The 20,617-nt window shown below is 46.0% G+C and overlaps 9 protein-coding genes across 9 annotated transcripts; 5 read left to right on the top strand and 4 right to left on the bottom strand.

The window, feature by feature from the left end:
* Positions 1 to 13: 13 nt before the first annotated feature.
* E1B28_002933 (uncharacterized protein) lies at positions 14 to 1,378 on the bottom strand (the record flags this gene model as incomplete). Its single annotated transcript, XM_043159887.1, has 4 exons — positions 14 to 584; positions 643 to 988; positions 1,040 to 1,304; positions 1,358 to 1,378. 4 exons carry the CDS (start codon positions 1,376 to 1,378, stop codon positions 14 to 16), a joined length of 1,203 nt encoding a protein of 400 aa, XP_043001841.1.
* Positions 1,379 to 4,204: 2,826 nt separating this feature from the next.
* On the top strand, positions 4,205 to 5,109 carry E1B28_002934 (uncharacterized protein; the record flags this gene model as incomplete). Its single annotated transcript, XM_043159888.1, has 2 exons — positions 4,205 to 4,290; positions 4,341 to 5,109. 2 exons carry the CDS (start codon positions 4,205 to 4,207, stop codon positions 5,107 to 5,109), a joined length of 855 nt encoding a protein of 284 aa, XP_043001842.1.
* A 45-nt stretch (positions 5,110 to 5,154) lies between these two features.
* Positions 5,155 to 6,439, top strand: E1B28_002935 (uncharacterized protein; the record flags this gene model as incomplete). The annotated part of the gene is made up of 2 exons (XM_043159889.1): positions 5,155 to 5,454; positions 5,507 to 6,439. The coding sequence occupies 2 exons, from the start codon at positions 5,155 to 5,157 to the stop codon at positions 6,437 to 6,439; spliced, it is 1,233 nt and encodes a 410-aa protein (XP_043001843.1).
* Positions 6,440 to 6,460: 21 nt separating this feature from the next.
* Positions 6,461 to 7,672, top strand: E1B28_002936 (uncharacterized protein; the record flags this gene model as incomplete). The annotated part of the gene is made up of 1 exon (XM_043159890.1): positions 6,461 to 7,672. One exon carries the CDS (start codon positions 6,461 to 6,463, stop codon positions 7,670 to 7,672), a length of 1,212 nt encoding a protein of 403 aa, XP_043001844.1.
* A 2,706-nt stretch (positions 7,673 to 10,378) lies between these two features.
* E1B28_002937 (uncharacterized protein) lies at positions 10,379 to 12,213 on the bottom strand (the record flags this gene model as incomplete). The annotated part of the gene is made up of 2 exons (XM_043159891.1): positions 10,480 to 12,213; positions 10,379 to 10,403 (listed from the first exon to the last, which is right to left on the bottom strand). Exons 1-2 carry the CDS (start codon positions 12,165 to 12,167, stop codon positions 10,379 to 10,381), a joined length of 1,713 nt encoding a protein of 570 aa, XP_043001845.1. The 5' UTR covers positions 12,168 to 12,213.
* Positions 12,214 to 12,522: 309 nt separating this feature from the next.
* On the bottom strand, positions 12,523 to 14,414 carry E1B28_002938 (uncharacterized protein). The gene is made up of 2 exons (XM_043159892.1): positions 12,697 to 14,414; positions 12,523 to 12,619 (listed from the first exon to the last, which is right to left on the bottom strand). The coding sequence occupies exons 1-2, from the start codon at positions 14,355 to 14,357 to the stop codon at positions 12,595 to 12,597; spliced, it is 1,686 nt and encodes a 561-aa protein (XP_043001846.1). The 5' UTR covers positions 14,358 to 14,414; the 3' UTR covers positions 12,523 to 12,594.
* Positions 14,415 to 15,052: 638 nt separating this feature from the next.
* Positions 15,053 to 16,997, bottom strand: E1B28_002939 (uncharacterized protein; the record flags this gene model as incomplete). The annotated part of the gene is made up of 2 exons (XM_043159893.1): positions 16,922 to 16,997; positions 15,053 to 16,868 (listed from the first exon to the last, which is right to left on the bottom strand). Exon 2 carries the CDS (start codon positions 16,844 to 16,846, stop codon positions 15,053 to 15,055), a length of 1,794 nt encoding a protein of 597 aa, XP_043001847.1. The 5' UTR covers positions 16,847 to 16,868; positions 16,922 to 16,997.
* A 571-nt stretch (positions 16,998 to 17,568) lies between these two features.
* Positions 17,569 to 17,922, top strand: E1B28_002940 (uncharacterized protein; the record flags this gene model as incomplete). Its single annotated transcript, XM_043159894.1, has 1 exon — positions 17,569 to 17,922. The coding sequence occupies one exon, from the start codon at positions 17,569 to 17,571 to the stop codon at positions 17,920 to 17,922; it is 354 nt and encodes a 117-aa protein (XP_043001848.1).
* Positions 17,923 to 18,188: 266 nt separating this feature from the next.
* Positions 18,189 to 20,140, top strand: E1B28_002941 (uncharacterized protein; the record flags this gene model as incomplete). Its single annotated transcript, XM_043159895.1, has 8 exons — positions 18,189 to 18,315; positions 18,369 to 18,470; positions 18,521 to 18,556; positions 18,615 to 18,663; positions 18,718 to 19,016; positions 19,072 to 19,110; positions 19,170 to 19,865; positions 19,935 to 20,140. The coding sequence occupies 8 exons, from the start codon at positions 18,189 to 18,191 to the stop codon at positions 20,138 to 20,140; spliced, it is 1,554 nt and encodes a 517-aa protein (XP_043001849.1).
* Between the last annotated feature and the right edge of the window lie 477 nt (positions 20,141 to 20,617).

Raw genomic sequence — 20,617 nt, forward strand, 5'->3', positions numbered from 1 at the left:
CAACTAAGTCGCATTAGCGATGAATCTCTTCCAAGAGGCTCGAACTCCAGGAGTGTGAGAGGATCTTTGTGACATTATTTAATGTTTGTGCTGAGAAGTCATGCAAGGCCCACATTAGTCCCAGATCCGTGTCAGTAGGGCATAAAATTGCTTCGAAGACATCCCAGGGAATTGGACCAAACATCTCGACTGCGTTGTCCACGAGGACAGTGACTCTCATTCTCTCGTCCATGCTGAAGAGGATACCCACAATGTGTGACTGCTCGGTCAATGCATAAGGCAAGATGGCAGGTATAGGCGTTGCAGCAGACTGAGAGCCTTGGAGACTAAGGTCAGATTCGTCAGCTTCTTCTATATCAAGCTCCAAATGAATCACTTGTTGCTCGCTGCCTTCGACTGCTACCTTTGCCACATATTCTTTGAAGTTATCCAACACATCCAATATCACATCCGAGTTCTGCGAGTCCCCCAGATGCAAGAGGGTTCCAGTAGTCGGAGAGTCTTGACTGTTATCGAGTGGTAATTTCCTCACCATTTGGTCAAGCTCCTTCAGGAAATTCCTACCCGAGAGACTGCAGGTGAATCTATACTCAGACATTGTGAGCATTCTGCAGTCAGACAACAAAAACATAGGCCATCTACGCATTGATAAATTCATCGCAGTTGAAAAATGGAACAGTTGTAATCAATGGTAGGCTCCTGGCCCAAAGGTGATTGTCCCTCCCGAACAAAGTCGCTTGCATGACAATGTTGCCCTCCCAAAGTGTTACAGGAAGGCAAGCCGATGAATTATCCATTCTGACAAAAACCATCAGGGGAGAATAATCATCGAGGCGTTCTGGGAGATATGGGACATCTGTGATATCCCATTGGTAAACTTCCTGGTCAATGAAGAGATAAACCGTTTTCCCATCGACAAAGGCTATGTCTTGTGTGGGTCTTTCAGAAAGGAAGCGTAAGAATACATAGAAGAGAGCAACCATTTTACCTGTTGAAGGATGGTAAGTATTGGATGAACAAGTTGTACAATTCAACGCACCGATGCCCTGCTGACCTGTGATCAACATGGACTGAAGATTGTAGTAGCTCCCAGATAGGAGCTGGAATAGATCCTCATAGCATTTGCGAATAAAGAATTCTTTGTCTTCCACACCAGGAATCCTGAATAAGCTAGGAATAGGGGCAATAGGTGTTTGGCAATAACGTGAAGCCAACCCACACCAATCTGGTGAGTCTGCGATGGACCATCCCTGTGAGGGTGAGAATCTTTGGTAATTTTGAGAGTCTGGATGTTCGGTAGATGTCTACTGTATGAATTAGTAATCATTTTTGAGTGCAGTGTGAAAGGAGGTTTGACCTGGCAAGTGTAGTGGTTCATTGAGAGGTTGAGTTGGAAACTTGGAGGCAAAGATTGGGAAGGAAGAAATGTGATGCTGACCAGCGAACCCCTTTAGGCAACCTTTAGGTGTGGTAATTAGTGCTCCTATCAGATCGGATTGCCATCCGGCATCCGACGGATTTACACCTCGGATATGGATTTCGGATGGGCAATTTTTCTATCCATCATCCACTGGATAATATCCAACAATCCGTTGGTTATCCATCAGATGGTAGGTCAAGAAATTCTGACATTTAATAGGTACTTTCTGAGCTATTTTACAAGAAAAAGAAATAAATAAAAGTCCTAATAATAATAATAATAACTCGGATACCCTAAAAGTCCAAAAACAATAGGACTCCTCGTGCACGGCGGTCATCATGCCGGTTATTGGCTGCTTGACCATTTTTAGTTGTTGTCCCGCATGGCAGCCAGAGAGACATAAAACATGAATTTGATTGGTAATTTATCACAAATAGCCTCAGACAGGCAAATTGTTGAAATACAACTAGTTTTATTTATTTCAATAAGTCCTTCACTGTTCCGGCGAGTATGTATGGCAGATGGGCATCTTGGCTTTCTATCTGCCGGATGATCTGGAATCTGTTGGATGCTCATCCACAGATGCCAGATAGCAGGTGGTAGCTACTCAATCCGATATGAAGCTGATCTGCCGGGAGCACTAGTGGTAATTGAGACTCCACCATGGCAACCTCCTACATCTTTTGCCCCTGTCTCTCTCTGTTAAGTTCCCTCTTTCATTCATGTAAGTTTATGTTGACACCACCACCATATACCAAACATTTTCTTGCACGAGAAAACCCCGGGGCTGGAAGCAACGATATATCCTCATCATATGAGCGAGTGAAACAAATTTTCGGAATTTTAAGACAATGATGGGGATAGATACAGAAATAGGAGACGGCTATAGACTCATACACCATGAAAGATTGGTAAGAATATATACATCTAGACAAGCTAGTAGATTAGAATCATATAATGTGTATGTATAGGCCGCTATGTTATTCGGGACTCACCAAATGATAATAACTGAACTTATACATAGCCAATTGCAATTTGGAGTTCTGGAAAGGGACTGAAATTATGTATCCTTCAACTATCTCAGAAACCTTCTTGCAGACCTCATATATGTGCCCAGCGATGCCCATCCCATACCCGGCCAGTCTGGTGGAATTTTCACAGCCTTTCTCTTAATAGGCGATACCCATCCCATACCTGGGCAGCCAACAACATAGGAATGACAGAAGCTTCTCTTATACCACAACTTTCCACATCTATAACAAAACTGTGCCCCACATCTACATGACATATGGTTACAACCCTCCGCCTTTTCAATCATCTGATGGCAACAAGGACATTTCTTCCAGTTCTGAGAACTGGTTAAAAACTGTAGTTGATTGTTTTGCCATCGACAGGTAAGTGAGATTCAGAATCGTACTCGGGTAGAGCAGGCTGTGCAGGTAATGGTTTGACCTAGATGGAATTGGGATCAAAGAGAGCTGAGGAACACGGAACATTGTGGGTTGGGGCAGTACAGTTGGTTAGAGGGTGGGATCGAGTGTTCTTGGAGTCTAGATTGAATCCGGGTACAAAGGTCTGCAGCCAGTTGTTCATCTGCAATAACCAGCTTGAGGTCAATCGGGGAGTAACAGTCGCAACACCACAGAGGGGGACCAGTAAGAGAGTGTGTGAGGAGAGTTTTGATACACGAAACACAGAACGAGTGGCCACAAGGTGATGGGAAGGATCTGAATGTGGGGATTGATTCAGTACATGCTAGACACTCAACCGTTGGAAGCCTGGTGGATTGACAAAGTTAGATGTAGCAACCACAGGAGAACACTGGAACTTACATTTCATACTCACTTTCGATTATGAGGCCAATCTCGTTCTCGTCGTCCCAAGGGGTGTTCACCAGCAACTGCCGAGACATGGGGTAGGGGGGGGGGAGGGGTCTCAGGCGGCTTATGGCTGAAAGGTGCTCACAGGTTGGAAATGATGCAGTACTGCCTCAAATCAGTTCAGTATGAATGTAAATTGTTGTTTTAACAGTAACTGCACTTTTTCCTAGCCACGGCAGTAAAAATTTCCTTATATAGCTATTAGATTTACCCAAATTTGTTATCAAGTCTTATCGATCAGACTGTAGATCAATCAATTTTTTCTTTCACGCGCACGTATGGTCAAGGCTAAAAAAAAGGTCATTCAGCATCATTTGTTTTTTCTACTGAAGTTGACAGTTTTTGATTAGTCAAACTCAGAATACACTACCAAAAGTAAACAATGGTGTGAGGCTTGTGGAACCAATGTTCACATTGGGACAGGTGGCGAAGCCAATTGGGACGGACATCTGCGGAGTAACGAATATAGCAAGAATGTGAAAAGAGGAAAAAACAAGAAAATCACCTCATTCTTTCAAGTTTCTGACTCTGCAAATAATATACCACCTACCTCAGCCTCGGGGTCTGCTCTGCCACAGTTACCGAGTGCACTATCCATCATTCCATCAAGAATCTCATCTCTACCGATGCTACCTGCTGACGAACCTGAGAGAAACTCCGATTTCAGGTCTCTGATTCTCACCATAAGGCAACTCTTATCCCAGCTTCAGCATTCCACCGAGCCAAATCAAAATTCCTTGTTAGTTTTTGAGGGAGATCCAGTCACTGATAGTGCCGGTGAGGAAGAGCTGGATATATTCGTCAACCAGACTCTCCACTGAGGCCTGGATATTCCTCCAGTGTTGAAGAGCTTGGAGTACTTTTAAGTGAAAACCCTCACGGTGGTGAGAGTTTGTGTCGGTGGATGGAAACCTGTGCCAAGCAGTTAAGCTATGATAGCTGGACATTTATACCACGGCTGGAGCGGGTTAAAGATGCTCTGACAATATTGTATGTATATTTATTCTGCTAGACACATGATACTAATTAACGTACCTTAGGGTTGGCAATAATGCATGTCTTCACACTCCGAGTACTCCTATCATTGCAGCTGAGGGCTCAGTCCAAGTCACAAGTGGGCCAGAGGTCATCAATATCGACATTGAGATGGTCTCTTCTCCTCCACCATGCCCTGGATATCCTCTGACTATATCTGAGGACATTCCTGGGATTCATGCCTACCCCATCCTACTTCATTCAAGAAAAACCCTTCCTTGGACAGTCATGATCTCAGACGAGTCGGTAGTTCTGGTATCTAAATCATGTCAAAAGTCTGCCACAACCCGAACCATCGGTGCTTACCCTACTCCCAACAAAAAACCATTTTCTTGCATCAGTTGTCAACAGCTACACACCAACACTACTGTCATGGGAATCAGACATCGAGAAATCAATGGCGCACATGAGAATACTCCCTGGGCTTACCTTTCAACAGTCGGACTCCATGCGGTTGCCACCCAGAAGAATCATGAAATCAATCTCTTGAAACTTCAAGCCCTCAACGTTGGTCGTAAACTGCTGGTTTGGAACCAGCAGATTGATGGATGGAAGCGTCTTGCTATTGCAATCGGAAAAGAGGATATTCCATGTATTAGGGTGTTGATGGCTGTCGAGATGCACAACGGGTATAGTGTCTTCTCGATGATCCAAAAGGTGGACCAAGCTGCGCATCGGATACATAGCCCAAAGGATTATCAGGAAGCTGATTTTGAACACGGATATCTAATCCTGAAACTCGGTGGATGTGCCGCTGCAGAGATTGCTTCCTGAGCTCTTGGAATTCCTTCGATAATAACTATCAAGAGGCGAATTAATATGACTCCATTACAAGCATCACCCTACTCACCAGCTATCACTGAACTTGAGAATAACCTGTCAGTAGTTTTGGACCAGCTCTTAAGTGGAGGCATTGGGAGTGGAGGTACGATAGGGATAGGCATCGCCATTGACAAAATCAAAATCAAAGAACGTCTTCGTTGGGATCCAGCACTTGATATGATTCTGGGAGTTTGTCGTGAGCACGTCGGGAAGTATGTCTTGGATTTCCATTCCATTGCGCAAGCAGAGGCACTCTATGATGCTTTACAGAGCGGGGAGGTGCATCTAGCTTCGGAGGTAAGCGTTAGCCACTTCTGAAGATGCCCAAGTTCTCATACATCTTACCTAGGCTACCGTTATTGCACTATACTGCCTTTCCAGTCATCCAAAGTTATATGCTGCCCGGCCGTTCGTGACCTCAGGAACCTGTAAGACAGAGGATGCCATAGCGCATGAAAAATTGCTACATCTTGTCTTGGGAGCTGTAAAAAACAAGGTCAAAGGGTCGGGACTTCGAGTCTACTTCATGTCAAGTGACGGTGAATCTCGCTGCCACCAATCTTTCATTTCCATGTTCCTTCGCGGATACCTCTCATCATCAGACCCACTATACAAACTCCTCAACCGACTGCTTCTCTTCAATCTTGCTTGTGGTGACGATGGTATGACTCCAGATTTTGATTGGAAGCATGTCCTAAAACAGTTTCGGAATGTGCTTCTGCGACTGCTCAGAATAACATTAAACAATGTTACCATCACTATACCCATACTACAACAGCACCTTGAAAGAGACGGAATGTCTTCTCTAATCAGTCACTCCCTTCTTGTACCCAATGATCAGCAGGATGTTACGCTCATGCTACGATTGCTGAACTCCATTGGAAACCTCAGCTTTCCGGACAACTCGTTTAGCCCTTCATTGCGAGCGACTTGTCTCATGCTGTGGCTATTGGGACATCTCTACCATGCACTGCTTGAGGCCTATCTTGACATTGAGCTCAGACTAAAAGAGCGGCTGATGAGGCTAAGCATCGTCTCTCACCTTGTGTTGGCACTGTACTCCAGTGACAGGGGAGACTTTGCGCCAGTTCAACTCTACTTTGATGTTCAGAGCATGGTGAAGAATATATACTTCAGTGTTGGAAAGACGAAGTTGGACAATCCCAACGCGGATTTCCATGTCATTCTGATGGGCACGGATGGACTGGAAAAGGTTTTCGGGATGATCAGAACAATGGTTGGAAGCGATACAAATCCAGATCAACTACAACTCACCAATTGACTTGATGGCGGCGTACAGTGCATGAAAATTCTCTCAGAGCATCCCGAGTGGGGAGGAGAAGGACGAAGGATCACCGTCAAAAGTCTCCAGCAACTAGGAAGTGAAGTCACAGCAAAGCACAATCATATAAACCCAAAGTCGATCCACGGAGACAGTCAGGTCTCCTCCGTCCATCTTGAGGCCTGTTGGAAGGCTGGCCATCAAACTGCAACAGAACATCTGAAGAAGGCTGGCCTTTACCCTCCTTTCGATGACATGGACGCAGTGGGTGGATATGATATCCTTTGTCCATTTGGTGGCGGTAAAATGGTTCTTGCCGAAGGCCAGTTGGCAGACAGTGAAGTTGAAGAGCCCAATGAAGACGGAGAGGACAACAACAGCCGCAGTGATGAGTCCTTGCAGCCGTCAGATTTAGAACCAGACTTGGAGGATCATGCTGGGTATGAGGCTGAGCAGAACGGAGAGAAGAAAGTCAATGCGTGGATCTCAATTGATGGAAGCGAAAAGACCGCTCACAAGGCAACCATACTTTGCATCTTTGGAGACCCCTTCTCCCCATTCAACTCAAAGAAACGGCTCAAACGGGTTATGACCACTCGAGGTTTTGGGCAATATCGTGATGGTCGGTTATCTGAACAGTGTGAAGATCAGTTGGAGGAAGGGAAAATGATACAGAGCGAGGACCCTGCACTTACTGTTGTAGGATGTGAGGACCAGGTGTTTGTTGCCGTTGTCAAGATTATGGAAGTTGTCCAGTCCGGATCCTCGCTTCGAAGCCTACCCATGAGATTCCTTCATGAGCCAAACACAGTCCTCCACTGCCATATCATGGCTCTGACACTTGTTGATGAGGAATATCAGCCCACAGGAAATGATTGGCACTGGAATGGAAACTTTGTACCTGGAGGTGTTATCCGTAATATACCTGGCTGTGCTGTGGACCTCATCAATCCAGATTTGGAATGTAGTACAAAGGTTAAAGTGCTGACCGAAACATTCGCTTTTCAGACACAAGAGCTAGTTGCACTAGGAATGGTTATCTGTGAACATATCTCACAGAACCTACCTACCATTCCAGTCATCCAAGTTACCAAGAACTTCCTCTATCGTACCTCAAGTGGCGACGCTTGCCTGATGTGCGAGACCTCGGAAAACCGTTCTCGTACCCTTCAGAATGGCCGTCGATTCTGCCTGTACTGCAGTGTCTGCCTCTCCGATTTGACTGTCCCTTGAAAACTTCAACATTGCTCTGCGCATCTTCTACATCATCCACGTCTTCGAGATTCAAACAATCTTTGTGGACTTTGCTTAGACTCGCAGTGCAAGATCTATGTTAAAGAAAATCGAAAAGGAGTTCCAGTGGTGAACGTCGAGCAATCGACATGTAAGCTACTGCGCGGGTGTGGATTGAACATTGTAGAAACTAGTACAATGTCAGACACTTCACCTTCAACAAATCATCCCATCATCTGTCACCAATGCGAACCAAATTCCCCCCGCAGTCTGGAAGTATAATCTTCACTCACATATACTCCGAGAACACCCAACCTCTAACGTAGACCTATATCATATGAGGTTCTCTGTTAGCGATGATGAGAAGCAACAGTTGAAAGTCACCTACCTTGCAAAACCACGCAGATCACAGAAGGCGAAGAAGATGAACTCTGAGCCAAAGCTGAAGATTTCAGCAGATTACAGTGCACGGGTAGTCATGTGGCAAGTCACCTAGTCCCAAATGTAACCCAAATGATTGATGCAGTGCTAAATCAGTTCATTCAGGCCTGAGGGAACAGACAAGTCAACATCAAGTACGCACCTTGACATATCTGACACATCAAATGAGTCGGATGATTCGGATAGTGGCAACAAAGCTTCAGATGATGACAGGAAACCCCGTGATGTTAGTGAAGTTGCGATAATAGTTGAAAATACTCACCAAGAGATGGTGCGTCTGACATTTTGATGAACCCTGCATTTGCGTAAGTTGCTTTAAATCTATTTGTGAAATGAATGTACTAAGTAACCTGAGACTCCAAAACAGTGCAGATACAAATTTTGGACCTCACCAGAACCTACTATCGAAAACCTCAACTGAAAACTCTGAGCTGCCTCAATCCTCTCCTGTCCAAGGCAAGAAATCTCATGATATTCTGAATGCAGATGAAGATCCGGTGTCAGAGGTCAAAGACCTACCTGTTGGAAACCAAAAGTGCGATGCAAAAGGAAAGAAAAAGCTGCTGCAACCCGAGTCACTACCTCCGGTAAATCCACCTCAACGTGCAGAACGTTCAAGTAAACGGAAGCAGGTCGTGACAGAAAGAGTGAGAATATGTGTGGAGCAATGTGTGGATTCTAATTGTGAGGATACGATTGTCAGCGATGATTTTGTTGTTTGCTCAGCTGGATGTGGTTCAAAGGTATTTAGTTTCATTTCTTTACATTATATAGTATAAAAGCTACTTACCTCCCTTATAGTATCATCTAGGTTGCTGTGGTTTAACTAGCAAGCCGGAAGGAAAGTACTTTTGCGACGACAGGTGTCAAGAAGAGGCAGCAAGGCAGAGGAGAAAGTGAGAGTGACAGATCAGAGGTCAGAACATAATGTGGGAAAGCAGTATAGCGGATCAAACTTCCAAATTTGGTAGGTGCAAGGGGGGGGAGGCCTCGGTGGTCTTATGTCTACGTAGGAACCCCATGTGTAACATTAGCGGATTGAACACCCCTTGCATCGTCCAGTTCGTTGTCACCATCCATCCATGCAGATATTCCAAATTCCTCTTTTTCTCGACTTCTCTGATCTTCTTCATCCATCACCAACGAAAGATCAACCCAGCTACTAGATGTTGTCGAGCTGGAAATCATCCCGCTTCCATAAAGACTTTTCCACTGCTCAAAGCTGTGGGAGAATTTTTATAAGTACGTGATATGGCGTGTGCGCAGGTATAACACAATCAAAACAGCTAACATTACCCTGCATCACACCCATGCTTAAATACAGGCAACACTAATAGCTTTACCTTTGTCCTCTATAATAATTATTGACTTTAGTATAGATCTATCTACTTACTCTCAATCATTTGAACTTTAAATATATAACTATCTTCATATTCTCAACCTTTCACATCAGGTTGAGATTGAGTTGAGTTTTAGAGACATTGAGGTTTGAGTTGAATTTTTGGAGATTGAGATTTGAATTGAATTTTGAGATTGAGATTGAGATTTAATTTAATTTTTGAGAGCATGATTGAGATGAGACTTAAGACACTGCAGCATACAGGCTTCAAAGCTAATAACAATATTTTTTTTGCAGTGGGATCTCAAGAGGTCGCTCAAAAACAGTTTAAACTTTGATTTGAGAGAGACGTCGCGACGTCTTCGGTTTAAACAAAATGCATGAAATGTCAGAATCTTTAAATATATCGTCAGTAAAACGGCGAGTACCAGAAGGTTCAAAAGTCTGATAAGTCTCTTAGATTGTGTTCACGAGGAGACCTCGGTGATCAGACCTGTGAATAGCTATCAGTTGACAAAAAATGACTGTGTGCTTGGGGGACTGACGTGACCTTGGTCCTCAGGAGTCTTATCATCTTCATACGCCAACCACTATTAAATCCGCAGTGTATGGCTGTGCATCAACCCTGAGAAAAGAAGGGAATCGCAACAACGTTCTCTATACTCCTCAATTGGAAGAGACACGGTGATGCCTTTCAACCGAGAAAAACAAGTAAAAAGTAAACGAGGAAAAGAGTTGATTAGTTGAAAAGTATTGAAGGTAGCAGCATTCAAAAGGTACGTCAAGCACCCCGTTCCTTCCCGACAGAATCTTGCACGATCACAATATAGCTATCTAAATGGCGCTGGGTTTAAATACGAAGGGGGGAAGAAAATCAAGGCCCCCATTTGTACCATCATTATAGAGGTCCGAGAGGCCCTCGAGTTTCATGTGCGTAAGCCAACGAGAGTACTAATGAAGGACATGTAAGGGGGTGAGAAGAGTAAGCCATTGGGATTGAATCTCGAAAGAAAACAAAAAATCGCACCGTAACGACATATCGGGATCCAACGGAGCCGCATTGATTATTTCCAAAAAGCGGCAAGACTTGTCTTGTATTCCACCCATTTCACCATCCCCAGCTGCCGATGGATGTCTAAGATCGAAGAAAGCTATCGCAAGAGCTGAGGCCGCCACGGATATCCGATTGTCCAGCAAGCGCTTCTTACTCCTGGACATGATCATATCCACTATCAAATTTGCAACCTTCTCCGTATGCAACGGTTCGCCATGAAGCACAGTTACCCTCAGCTGGCGTAGCTCTGGCACGAAAACGGTCGTTCGGTTTTCCGCGGAATTGGGGACAGTAAGGAGAGACAAGAGCTCCTCTGTAAAACCGGTTGTATCTCGACTCACACGAATTTGGAGGTAACTTAACTGTGTTGATACTAGCTCCAAAACCTGACTGGCAGTAAGACTGGTGACGGTACGTCGAGTGAGAGTCAGCGATAGTCTTCGTAGAGTAGACGAACAGGACTGGAGAATAAACCTGAAAGCAGGGGAGCGCCATTCATGCTCTTCTTCGTCGAGAGACCATGGACGAATCACCACAACGAAGATACGCAGATTAGGGAATTTGATCTGGCGAGGCAGGTTTGCCTGAACATCCGTTCGAATGGATAGGGTACGGAGGGACGGCAATTCAATGGGTTGGGCGTCTCGTTCTATTCTGAAATAACGATTGATAACCAGCTTCCTGAGGTTCGAACACTTCTGCAACAGGCCGTAGAACGAATTAATGCTTGTCATGTCACCTAATGTCAAGGAGGTGAGCCGACTGTAGGGAAGAACAACACTGTCATCGAGATGTTTGGTGGAAAAAGTGTTGAGTAGGGGGGCCTCATTTAGCGATTTTAATAGTCCACTATGACCCGGTAAATCAAATTCTGTGGTAGCCGTAAACTCCCGCAGGAGCGGGAACGCGTATTGCGAATGGCGTAGAATCCCATAACGAATACGGAAACCATCGAATGTGAGAACCTGTATTCGTGCCGAGTGCAAAAGTATCGTTTCGACAATGGAAACACCGTTTGCTCCTAAATCGAATCGCCTGTAATCCAGACAGGTGATCCATGATCGTGAATCGCAAATCCTGATTTGAAGAGGATGAGATGCCGAATTTTCCAGGTATGCTGCAAGGATGCCACCATAATCGCAGACAGGTCTCCTCACCTCGACGTCGATGGAAGACCATAAATGAGGACAAGAGACCGCAACTTGCCTCCAATGATGTGAGACTTGGGAGAGCGCCAATGTAGGGTCCGAAACGACAGTATAGTATTTGTCTCTGTCTTCGTCGTCAAGATTATAGATTGCAAGCGCATGGTCGTACATCGAGCAGAAAATCGAGAAAATTTCGGTCAATATCTCGACGGGAAGACGCCGAATGCCAGCTAGCCAGCTCTCGCGTTCCCTGATTCGCCTCTCAAGACAACTCCTCTCCTCCCTCAGCTTTTTTGCAATTCCGACGCGACAGTCAAGCTCTTCACCATACAGCTTCAATTGATCCTTCTCAATCTCCAATATTTGACACATATGCCTTCTCTCAGTGGACGACGGAGGGATATTCGAACGAAGCAGGGCCAATTCTAGTCCAGGAAATGATGGAGGTGGTAGAAGTGATTTATTGTATGTAGGGCATACTGTTGGAGTGATGGTTGAAGCCGTGTTTTCCATTTCAACGGCCTTGAGGATGTGAGTTGACCGTCGCCCCGTTGTAAGGGATATCGACAAAGGAATTGTTAAAAAGGAAAACCGACTGTCGGAGTATGAAAGGTTTTACGAGCACGTGACAGTCGCGTAGGGTCGCGAGTTATCTCTCCGGAACATTATGATACCCAAGTAGCAGAGTCGTTCTCTTCCTAAGCATAATCCGCAGTTGAAGGTCATGGTTGCAAGAGAAGAAAGTAGTAAAAAGAAAGAGGAAAATAATTGATTAGTCGCAAAGTATCAGACTCTGGTGACATACGGTAGGTACTATGTTCCTTCCCAGCATCCGAACCTTGCTCGAGAACAACAAAATCGTCTAACTGGCATTGGGACTAAATGTGGGAAGTAAGAAAATCAAGGCCTATACCACCATCTATAGAGTCACTATCGCGTTTCATGTACGTAGGCCAACGAGAGCACTAATGATGGATATGCAAAGGAGCGAGAAGAGTGAGCACTAGAATGGAACCTCCAAAAAGAACAAAAAAAAACGCACCGTAAGGACATATCGCGATCCAATTGGACCGCATTGATTATCTCCAAAAAACGGTCAGAATCGTCTGGCATTCCACCCGTTTCTCTGTTGCCACGTATCGCCGGATGCCTAAAATCGAATAAAGCTACCGCAAGAGACGACGCCTCTATGGTTCCAGGCTGGTGATCAACCAGGTTCTTCTGACTCCTGGACATCATCATCTCCACTATTAAATTTGCAACCTTTTCCGTATACAGCGGTTGGCCACAAAAGACGGTTACCTTCAACCGGCGTAACACTGGCACGACAATGGCCGGTCGGTTTTCCGTGGGATTGGGGACAGTAAGAAGAGATACGAGCGCCTCTGTAAAACCGGTTGTATCGCGAATCAAATGAATTTCGAGGTAACTCAAATGAGGCGATACTAGCTCCAAAACCTGACGAGCAGCAAGATTGGTGGCGGTGTATTGAGTGAACACGAGTGATAGACTTCGTAGAGTGGACGAACAGGACTGGATAACAGACCTGAAACCAGGGCAAGGCCATTCCTGTTCATCGTTGCCACGAGGCTCTGAATAAATTGCAGTGAAAGTACGCAGATTTGGGAATTTTATATTGTGATAAAGTTTTTGGTCAAGCACCGTTCGAAAGGATAAAGTATGGAGGGTCGGCATTTCAATGGTCCTATGGTTGTCTTGGTTTAAATTGTAGGGGTGGGTGATCGTCAACTTTCTGAGGTTCAAACACTTCTGCAACGTGCTATAGAAGTATTCAATGCTTCCTATGTCACCTATCGTCAAGGAGGTGAGCTGACTATAGGGAAGAAGAGCGCCGTCGTTTAGAAACGCGATAGTAATGGTGTTGAGGAGAGGAGCGTCATTTAACGATTTTGTTAGCCCACTCTGATTCGGCAAACCAAGGCGTGATGTAGTCGTGAACTCTCGCAGGAGCGGGAATGCATATCGTGAATCGCGGGGAAGCCCACAACGAAGGTCGATATCTAATATGAGAACCTCGATTCGTGGCGACTGCAAAAGTATTTTATCAGCGAGGGCAAAACGTTTCGCTCCTGAACCGTGTATCCCAATCGATGATCCCAGATTGCGAATTCTTATTTTAAGAGGATGAGATGCCGAGTTTTCCAGGTATGCTGTGAAAATGCCATCATAACTTCCAGTAAATCGCCCCACGTCGACGCTGATAGAGGACCATAAACGAGGGCATAGAGCCGCAACTCGCCTCCAATGATGCGAGACTTGGGAGAGCGCTAATACAGGGGCAGTAACAACAGTCTCGCCTTTGCCTTCAAGCTTATAGATAGCAAGTGCGTGGTCGTACGTCGAGCATGAAATCGAGAATATCTCGGCCAATATCTCGATGGGAAGATGCCGAATGCCCGCCAACCAGTTCTCGCGTTCCATGATTCGCCTCTCAAGACAGCTCCTCTCCTCCTTCAACTTGTTTACAATTCCGATGAGACGGTTAAGCTCTTTATCATACCACTTCAATTGATCCTTCTCCTTCTCCAAAATTTTACATGCATGGCTTCTCTCAGAGGACGACGGAGGATGATTCAAACGAAGCTGGGCCAGTTCTAGTGCAGGAAATGATGGAGGTGGTAGCAATGATGTATTGCGTTTGAGGCATGTTGTTGGAGCGATGGTTGAAGCCGGATTTTCCATTTCAACAGCCTTGAGAATCGTGTGCTGAGCATCGTCACGGTCGGAGTATGAAAAGTTTCCGACCACGTGACGGACGCGTTTTCACCTCGAGAATTGCAAGAGAGAAAAACAAGGAAAAGAGTTGATTAGTCACAAAGTATTGACTGAGATAGCAACGTTTAAAGGTGACACGATTCAGTGTACTTATGTTCCTACCCGACATCTGAGAACTATCAAACTGGCGTTGGGACTAAATATGAAGGGACACTGCAAGGAGGCACTGGCAAGAATTCAAAGCCTCCAAGGGGGGGAGAAGATCAAGCCATTAGCATTGAACCTCGAAAGAGAACCAGAACAACGCACCGTAAGGACATTTCGGAATCCAATTGCACCGCATTGATTATCTCCAAAAAGCGGCAAGAATAGTCTGGCTTGAGTCTGGCATTCCTCCCATTTCTCTATTACCAGGTGTCGCCGGATGCCTAAAATCGAACAAAGCTGCTGCAAGGGCCGACGACTTTCTTTGAAATAGAAATCCCATTAAATGAAAATTAAATATATGTATAAGGGAGTAAAAAAATGAAAATTAAGATCTTCCATTGGCATGTTTAACATATAAGGAAAGCGGGAAATTTGAACCTCAAACCGAGAATAACAGATCGAAATCCACCGATCACATTATCTCCGTCCTTTTGCCATTTTGCAATAGTCGCATCTCACTGGGGTAGTAGACCAACACGAGTACTAGGATACACGGTGTAGCCATTAGAGTTAGCCTTTCGGCTTGACAAATCAAACGGGAACGCAACGCACCAGAAGTTGATATCAGGATCCAGCTGAGCTTCATTCATTATCTCCAAAAAGCGACGTGAGGCCTCGAGTATTTCAAGTGTCGCCTCAGCATGAGGTGTCGGTGGATCTCCAAAGTCGAAGCAAGCCTTCGTGAGAGCTGAGGCGTTTATGAACCGCCCTTTTTTGGATAAGATCTTCCTACTCCTGGACGACACCATATCTACCATCAAACGTCCAATCTTTTCCGTGAGGAGGATGGCACCATGGTTGATGGTTACGATCAACGTGGTTAACTGCGGCACGGCGATAGAGAATGTCCTCCCGTCCGAGGAATCTGGGATTCTAAGAACAGATAGTAGTGTCTCCATAAAACCGGCGACATCTTCGCCTAAACGGATCTCGAGCTGAGTCACGCTAGGCGACAACTCCAGAATCTGACGGGCAGCAGCATCGGTCAGCGCGTGTCGAGGGAAGGCGATAGATAATCGCCGTAAGGTCGACGAACAGGACTGGAGAATGGAACTAAAACCAGGGCAAGGCCATCCACGCTCCACTCTCACGCCATCCCCATCGAAGCCTAAATAAGTCAGGTCGATTTCATATAAACTTGGGAACTTGATGCAATGAGGTAAGTTGCCGCAAATTGAAGGGAGAGCTTCGGCTCTGAAGGAGAAATAGCGGAGGGATGGTAATTCAAGGGGTTTAGCCTCGTCTTCCGGTCGAACGTTCACGTAGTCCATAATATGCAAGGATCGTAGATTCGAGCACTTCTGCAATGGGTCATGGAAATACGAGAGGCTCGCAGTACTTTGCATAGTCAGGGAGGTAAGCAGGCTGTAGGAAATTGGAAGAACTTCATCGACAAAAACGGCAGAGACACTGTCAAGGAGCGGAGCCTCAGCCAAAGCTCTTACGAACCAGGTATCCAAAAATGCCATTCCCGTGTTGGTATGAAACGAGCGCAAAAGTGGGAACGTGCACTGTGGAATTTCTGGAAGCCCGAAATCGAGATTGAAATTGTAGAAAGTGAGGTCCTCGATTCGGAATGACTGCGAAAGGAGTGTATCGAGGATGGCAACACCGTTCACTCCTAATTTTTCTTCCCTGTAATCCAATACAGCAAAATGTGATTCACCGGTATCGAAAATAGTAATGTCGAGAGGCTGACTTGCTGAATTCGTCAAGTAGGTGGAAAGGATGCCGTCGAAACTGCTGAAAGGTTGCGTTACATCGACCTGAATGGAGGACCATAAATGCGGACAAGAGATTGCAACTCTCCTCCAGTAATATGAGACATGTGAGAGTGTCAATGGTGGAGAAATAACATAGTGGGCGTCGTCTGGCTCCTCTGGCAGTTGGAATATCGACAGCGTCTTAGCCTGCGTCGAGCATACGCGCGAGAATATATCAGCAAGAATTTCGACCGGAAGACGACGAATGGCTGCTAGCCAACTCTTGCGCTTCGAGATTCGGACTGCAAGTAAATTCCTCTCCTTCTTCAGCTTCCTTGCGATTTCATCGAGGCACTCGAGCTCCTTGTCGTATAGGCCCAGCTGATCCCACTCCTTCTCCAAGACCTCAATCTCATGGCTTTTCTCGGTAGACGAGGGAGTGATATTCGCGCGAAGGTGATTGAAGTCTACCCCAGGAAACGAAGGAAGGGGTATAAAAGTCGCGTTGCATCCGGGACAAAGAACTGTTGGAGAAACACTTTCCATCGGCAAAGTTTAAAGTTCAGGTCTGCACGGGGAGACGTTATTGGATCAGTGAGGGAAGTATCTATCATTATTTACCGTGAAAGCAGTCAGTGAATCGAAGGAGTCTTCCCCCCCAGTGGCGTGTACAGTAGTGAACGATTTGGTGAAAGATGTAGATCAGTCGCGTGGCTCTCGCGGCGACACGAGCACGTGCCCGTGGTGGACCGAGGTCCCCAAACATTGCCCAAACACCTCCCATTGAACTTCTTTTTGACTTCTTCAACTTGACTTCAAGCTGCCTGAACAAAGTCACACACGGAGAAGGTGAGATATTTCTGCTTAATCCCTCAAACTCCTCCAATCTCATCGTAAAGATCGAAATGGGAACGAAAATAAAGCGGAAAGCAACCGCAAAGTGGAAACGGAAAAGGATCATAATATGACCAGGTTCTGCGGTGGGGCGTTTCAAGTGAGCTGCAAAAATTTCTATGTGTGAACTCATTACCCATTAATATTCTTTTTCGGTACGATGAAGTCCTAATTCTTACAAGAATTCTGGGTAGAGCGAGGTCCTGGCAGCTGTTCAAACCACGACTATACTACAAGAGTTCTTGAAGTTCCTCAAGAGGTCCTCTTCAAGTCTGACGAGGAGATGCAGAAAACATCGACAAACGATATTCTACGACAACAGCAACTCAAAAACCAGACAAACCGGAAAATATCTCACAGGACGTGAACGAAGGATGATACCTATATTATATCGTGGTGTTGCGCTGTCGAAGCTTCATCCAGCATGTTGCGCTCCACTGCAACTCCTTTGTCGCTGTGGCAAGAGTGCGCATTCTCCATTGAGGAAAGCCAATGTAATCCGAGCTATCCTCAAGATGAACTATGTTCTTCTATCCTCAGTCTGGCAGGTTTCTGATCACGTCGAATTCCTCCTTGCTACCGACAGAAAACATGAGGGTCGCGCCTCACGTCGAGGACAATTGTTGTCAACACTGGTCAATGTGTTGGTCACCCCTACAAACCTTTTTCATCGTCACTCGTGGATGGCCCTCAGCGTTTTGTGCTTCTTCAACATGTTCCGACCTTGAAGAAGATCACCGGTTCCATCAAGATTACCACAGAGGTATCGTTCAGCCCTCCGACTTTCTATCCCTCATTTAACCATCTGCTTCTTCTCCAGCAGTTCTTTGTTTCTCAGGAATATTCCTTTTCTTGCCTAAAGAAGAAGGCCGCAGAAGACTGATAGCCAGCCTCACCCAGCACGCTAAACCATACAACATGTGATGATGGCGGAGCGGAACTCCATAGTTCTTGACCATTCGGTCGCTTCTCGTCTTTGCCAAAGTCGTCCATCATGACTCCCCTTCCCAACACGCACCTTCACGATGAACTGGCGCAAAGCAAAGACCGCATTACTGTTGACACTAAGTATGGAACCGTGAAAGGAAGGAGGGCTAGGAACGGGGCTGGGGTGTTTCTGGGTATCGTTGTTCGCAGTTTTCTGGCGACTAGTAACTAACCTTTTACCCTGCAGAGGTACCCTACGCACTTCCACCAGCTAGATGGGAAGACCCGAAGGCGTTACCTGAAGGACACAAGTACGAAGAAGGGAAGGAATATATTCGGGAGGCGAGGTGTAAGTCTTGCAACAGGTTTTCGTTAGAACTACCATTGACTCCTCTGAAGATTGTGCTCAACCCAAAAATGATGGTCAAGCGGAGGGTAGGTTCTTGTCTATTGCCATTCCGATAAGGAACATTGACTGTTCATTCCCTCGCAGGAAAAGAGTTCGAGGACAAAGTAGGGTTCGGAGCACCTTCTGAGAATCCGTGCGTTTTCCATGCTTAGTCTTCCTCTCTCTCTCTGACGCGTGGACTGTACAGACTCTTCCTCAACATCGTCATACCTCCCTCGTTCCTCAACACATCTTCGCCACTGTTGCCAGTTCAAGTATACATCCATGGCGGATTTTTGCAGTTCGGTTCGCCACACGGCTTGGGGCATCAAGCGCAGTACCTGTGTGCTCGTCAGGGTAAACAGGTAGTGAGGGTGGATATCGGATACAGACTCTCTGTGTTTGGGTTCTTAGCGAGCAAGGAGCAGGGCTTGACGGGGAACTATGGCTTCAAGGATCAATGGGTCGCGTTGCAGTGGACACGAGATAACATCAGGTCGTTCGGAGGTACGTGCTCAGACACGTTTAATGCCAAACAGCTGGTTTATGTTCACCCTTCTAGGCGACCCAGAAAACGTGCAAGTCATTGGTCTGTCAGCTGGTCCGTTCATACTCTAACTTTCGCTTGCTACCTCCCGTATTGATCATTATCAACTACAGGTGCCCATTCGGTACATCAACTCCTACACCATGCATCACATCTACCTGATGGTCAACCCGCACCCTTCGTATCCGCAATCATGCAATCCAACGCGATCGCATTTACACCCAAAACCCCAGCAGAATATCAATCACAGTACAACGCGCTCTGTACCGCAGTCGGACTGGACCCCTCCGATCCTTCCACCCTCGGTACTCTCAAAGACCCAACCAAAGTCCCCGCTTCGAAACTCTGCGAACTTATTGAGAATGATAATCTGGGAGAGGTTTATCATGGGACTTTCCGTGGAGCGTTCGATGCGAGTTGGGTTCCGGTCGATACAGATATGATGGAATATCAACGATCTGGAGGATTAGCGAGGAATTTGCTCAGAAAGGGCGTTAGACATGCTGTTATTGGTGACCTCACGGAGGAATGGTACCTCTACTCCATTGCGCATGAACCGATCAAGACTAAAGAAGACGTGAAGGCGAATTTGATGAGGTACTATAGGAAGAGCGAGGTGGATTCCATGATGGTTGGGAGAGAAGAATCGACTCAGGGAGGGTGGCAGAGAACGTTTGGAGAGATATTGAGTGATTGGCAGGTGCATCTTCCGGTGAGGAAGTTTGCGGCGGATATGATTAAGGCTGGGTTTCCGGTGTTGAGATATTTGATTAAATGGACGCCGGAGGCGGGGAGAGAGGCTGTTGAGGGTGAGTTCTTTCGACCTCTTTCTGAAAGTCTGTAGGCTATACTTATGGTGGCTTTTTGACTGGTAATAGGATACGTCACGCACGGAACTGACTATTCAATATGGCATTATCGATTGCCGGTTCTGGAGCAAGGCGACGTACAAATAGCGGATGCCTGGTTAGATAGGATCGATGAGGAGCTGGGGAAGATTGATAAAAGAGAGGATCTAGCTTCGATGAGGGTTTTGACTCTTAAAGAGGATAAGACTATTGAATGGGATGCGGACGCTATTTAATTCGGACGAATTCAGTAATCACCTTGGGGGTGTTTGTATGCATCAGGGTATACGTTTAGAAATAAGTGAGTTTTCGTCATTTGTCGACGTCGTAGACATGCTCGCTGCGCTCTTCAGAAGCTGATTCTCAGAGCAGGCCTTATCACCTCTTATACACACCGGTTGGCGGAAAGTTTCCGAGTATCTTTGCACAACTGCGATAATGATACCCTTCATGGATTGACTGCATGAATTAATCCAAGGCGCTATTAGGATAATGCATGATGCATGAAGCTTTGAAGGACTGGTAAGGGTACGCGTTCGCTTCTTCTCAGTGAGAACCGGAAGACGGACTTGGAGCGCCCCACCGCCGTGCCGCCCACCGTACTAAGCCGTTTGACCACGAGTAATTCAAGTTCGGTAGACTCGTCTTCAGTATGATGTCGATACTAGAAATCCCAAGGCTTTCACTCAGTGGTACACGATCAACACCCAATC

This window comes from Marasmius oreades, chromosome 11 (assembly GCF_018924745.1).
Source record: "Marasmius oreades isolate 03SP1 chromosome 11, whole genome shotgun sequence".
NCBI classification, from domain to species: Eukaryota; Fungi; Basidiomycota; class Agaricomycetes; order Agaricales; family Marasmiaceae; genus Marasmius; species Marasmius oreades.

Bases quoted from the DNA above. Each gene is read 5' to 3' on its own strand.
- E1B28_002938 (XM_043159892.1), bottom strand. From the start codon at position 14,357: ATGGAAAATCCGGCTTCAACCATCGCTCCAACAACATGCCTCAAACGC. The intron at 12,620-12,696 runs GTGCGTTTTTTT...ATCCATCATTAG, and splicing joins GATCGCGATATGTCCTTACG to TGCTCTCGTTGGCCTACGTA.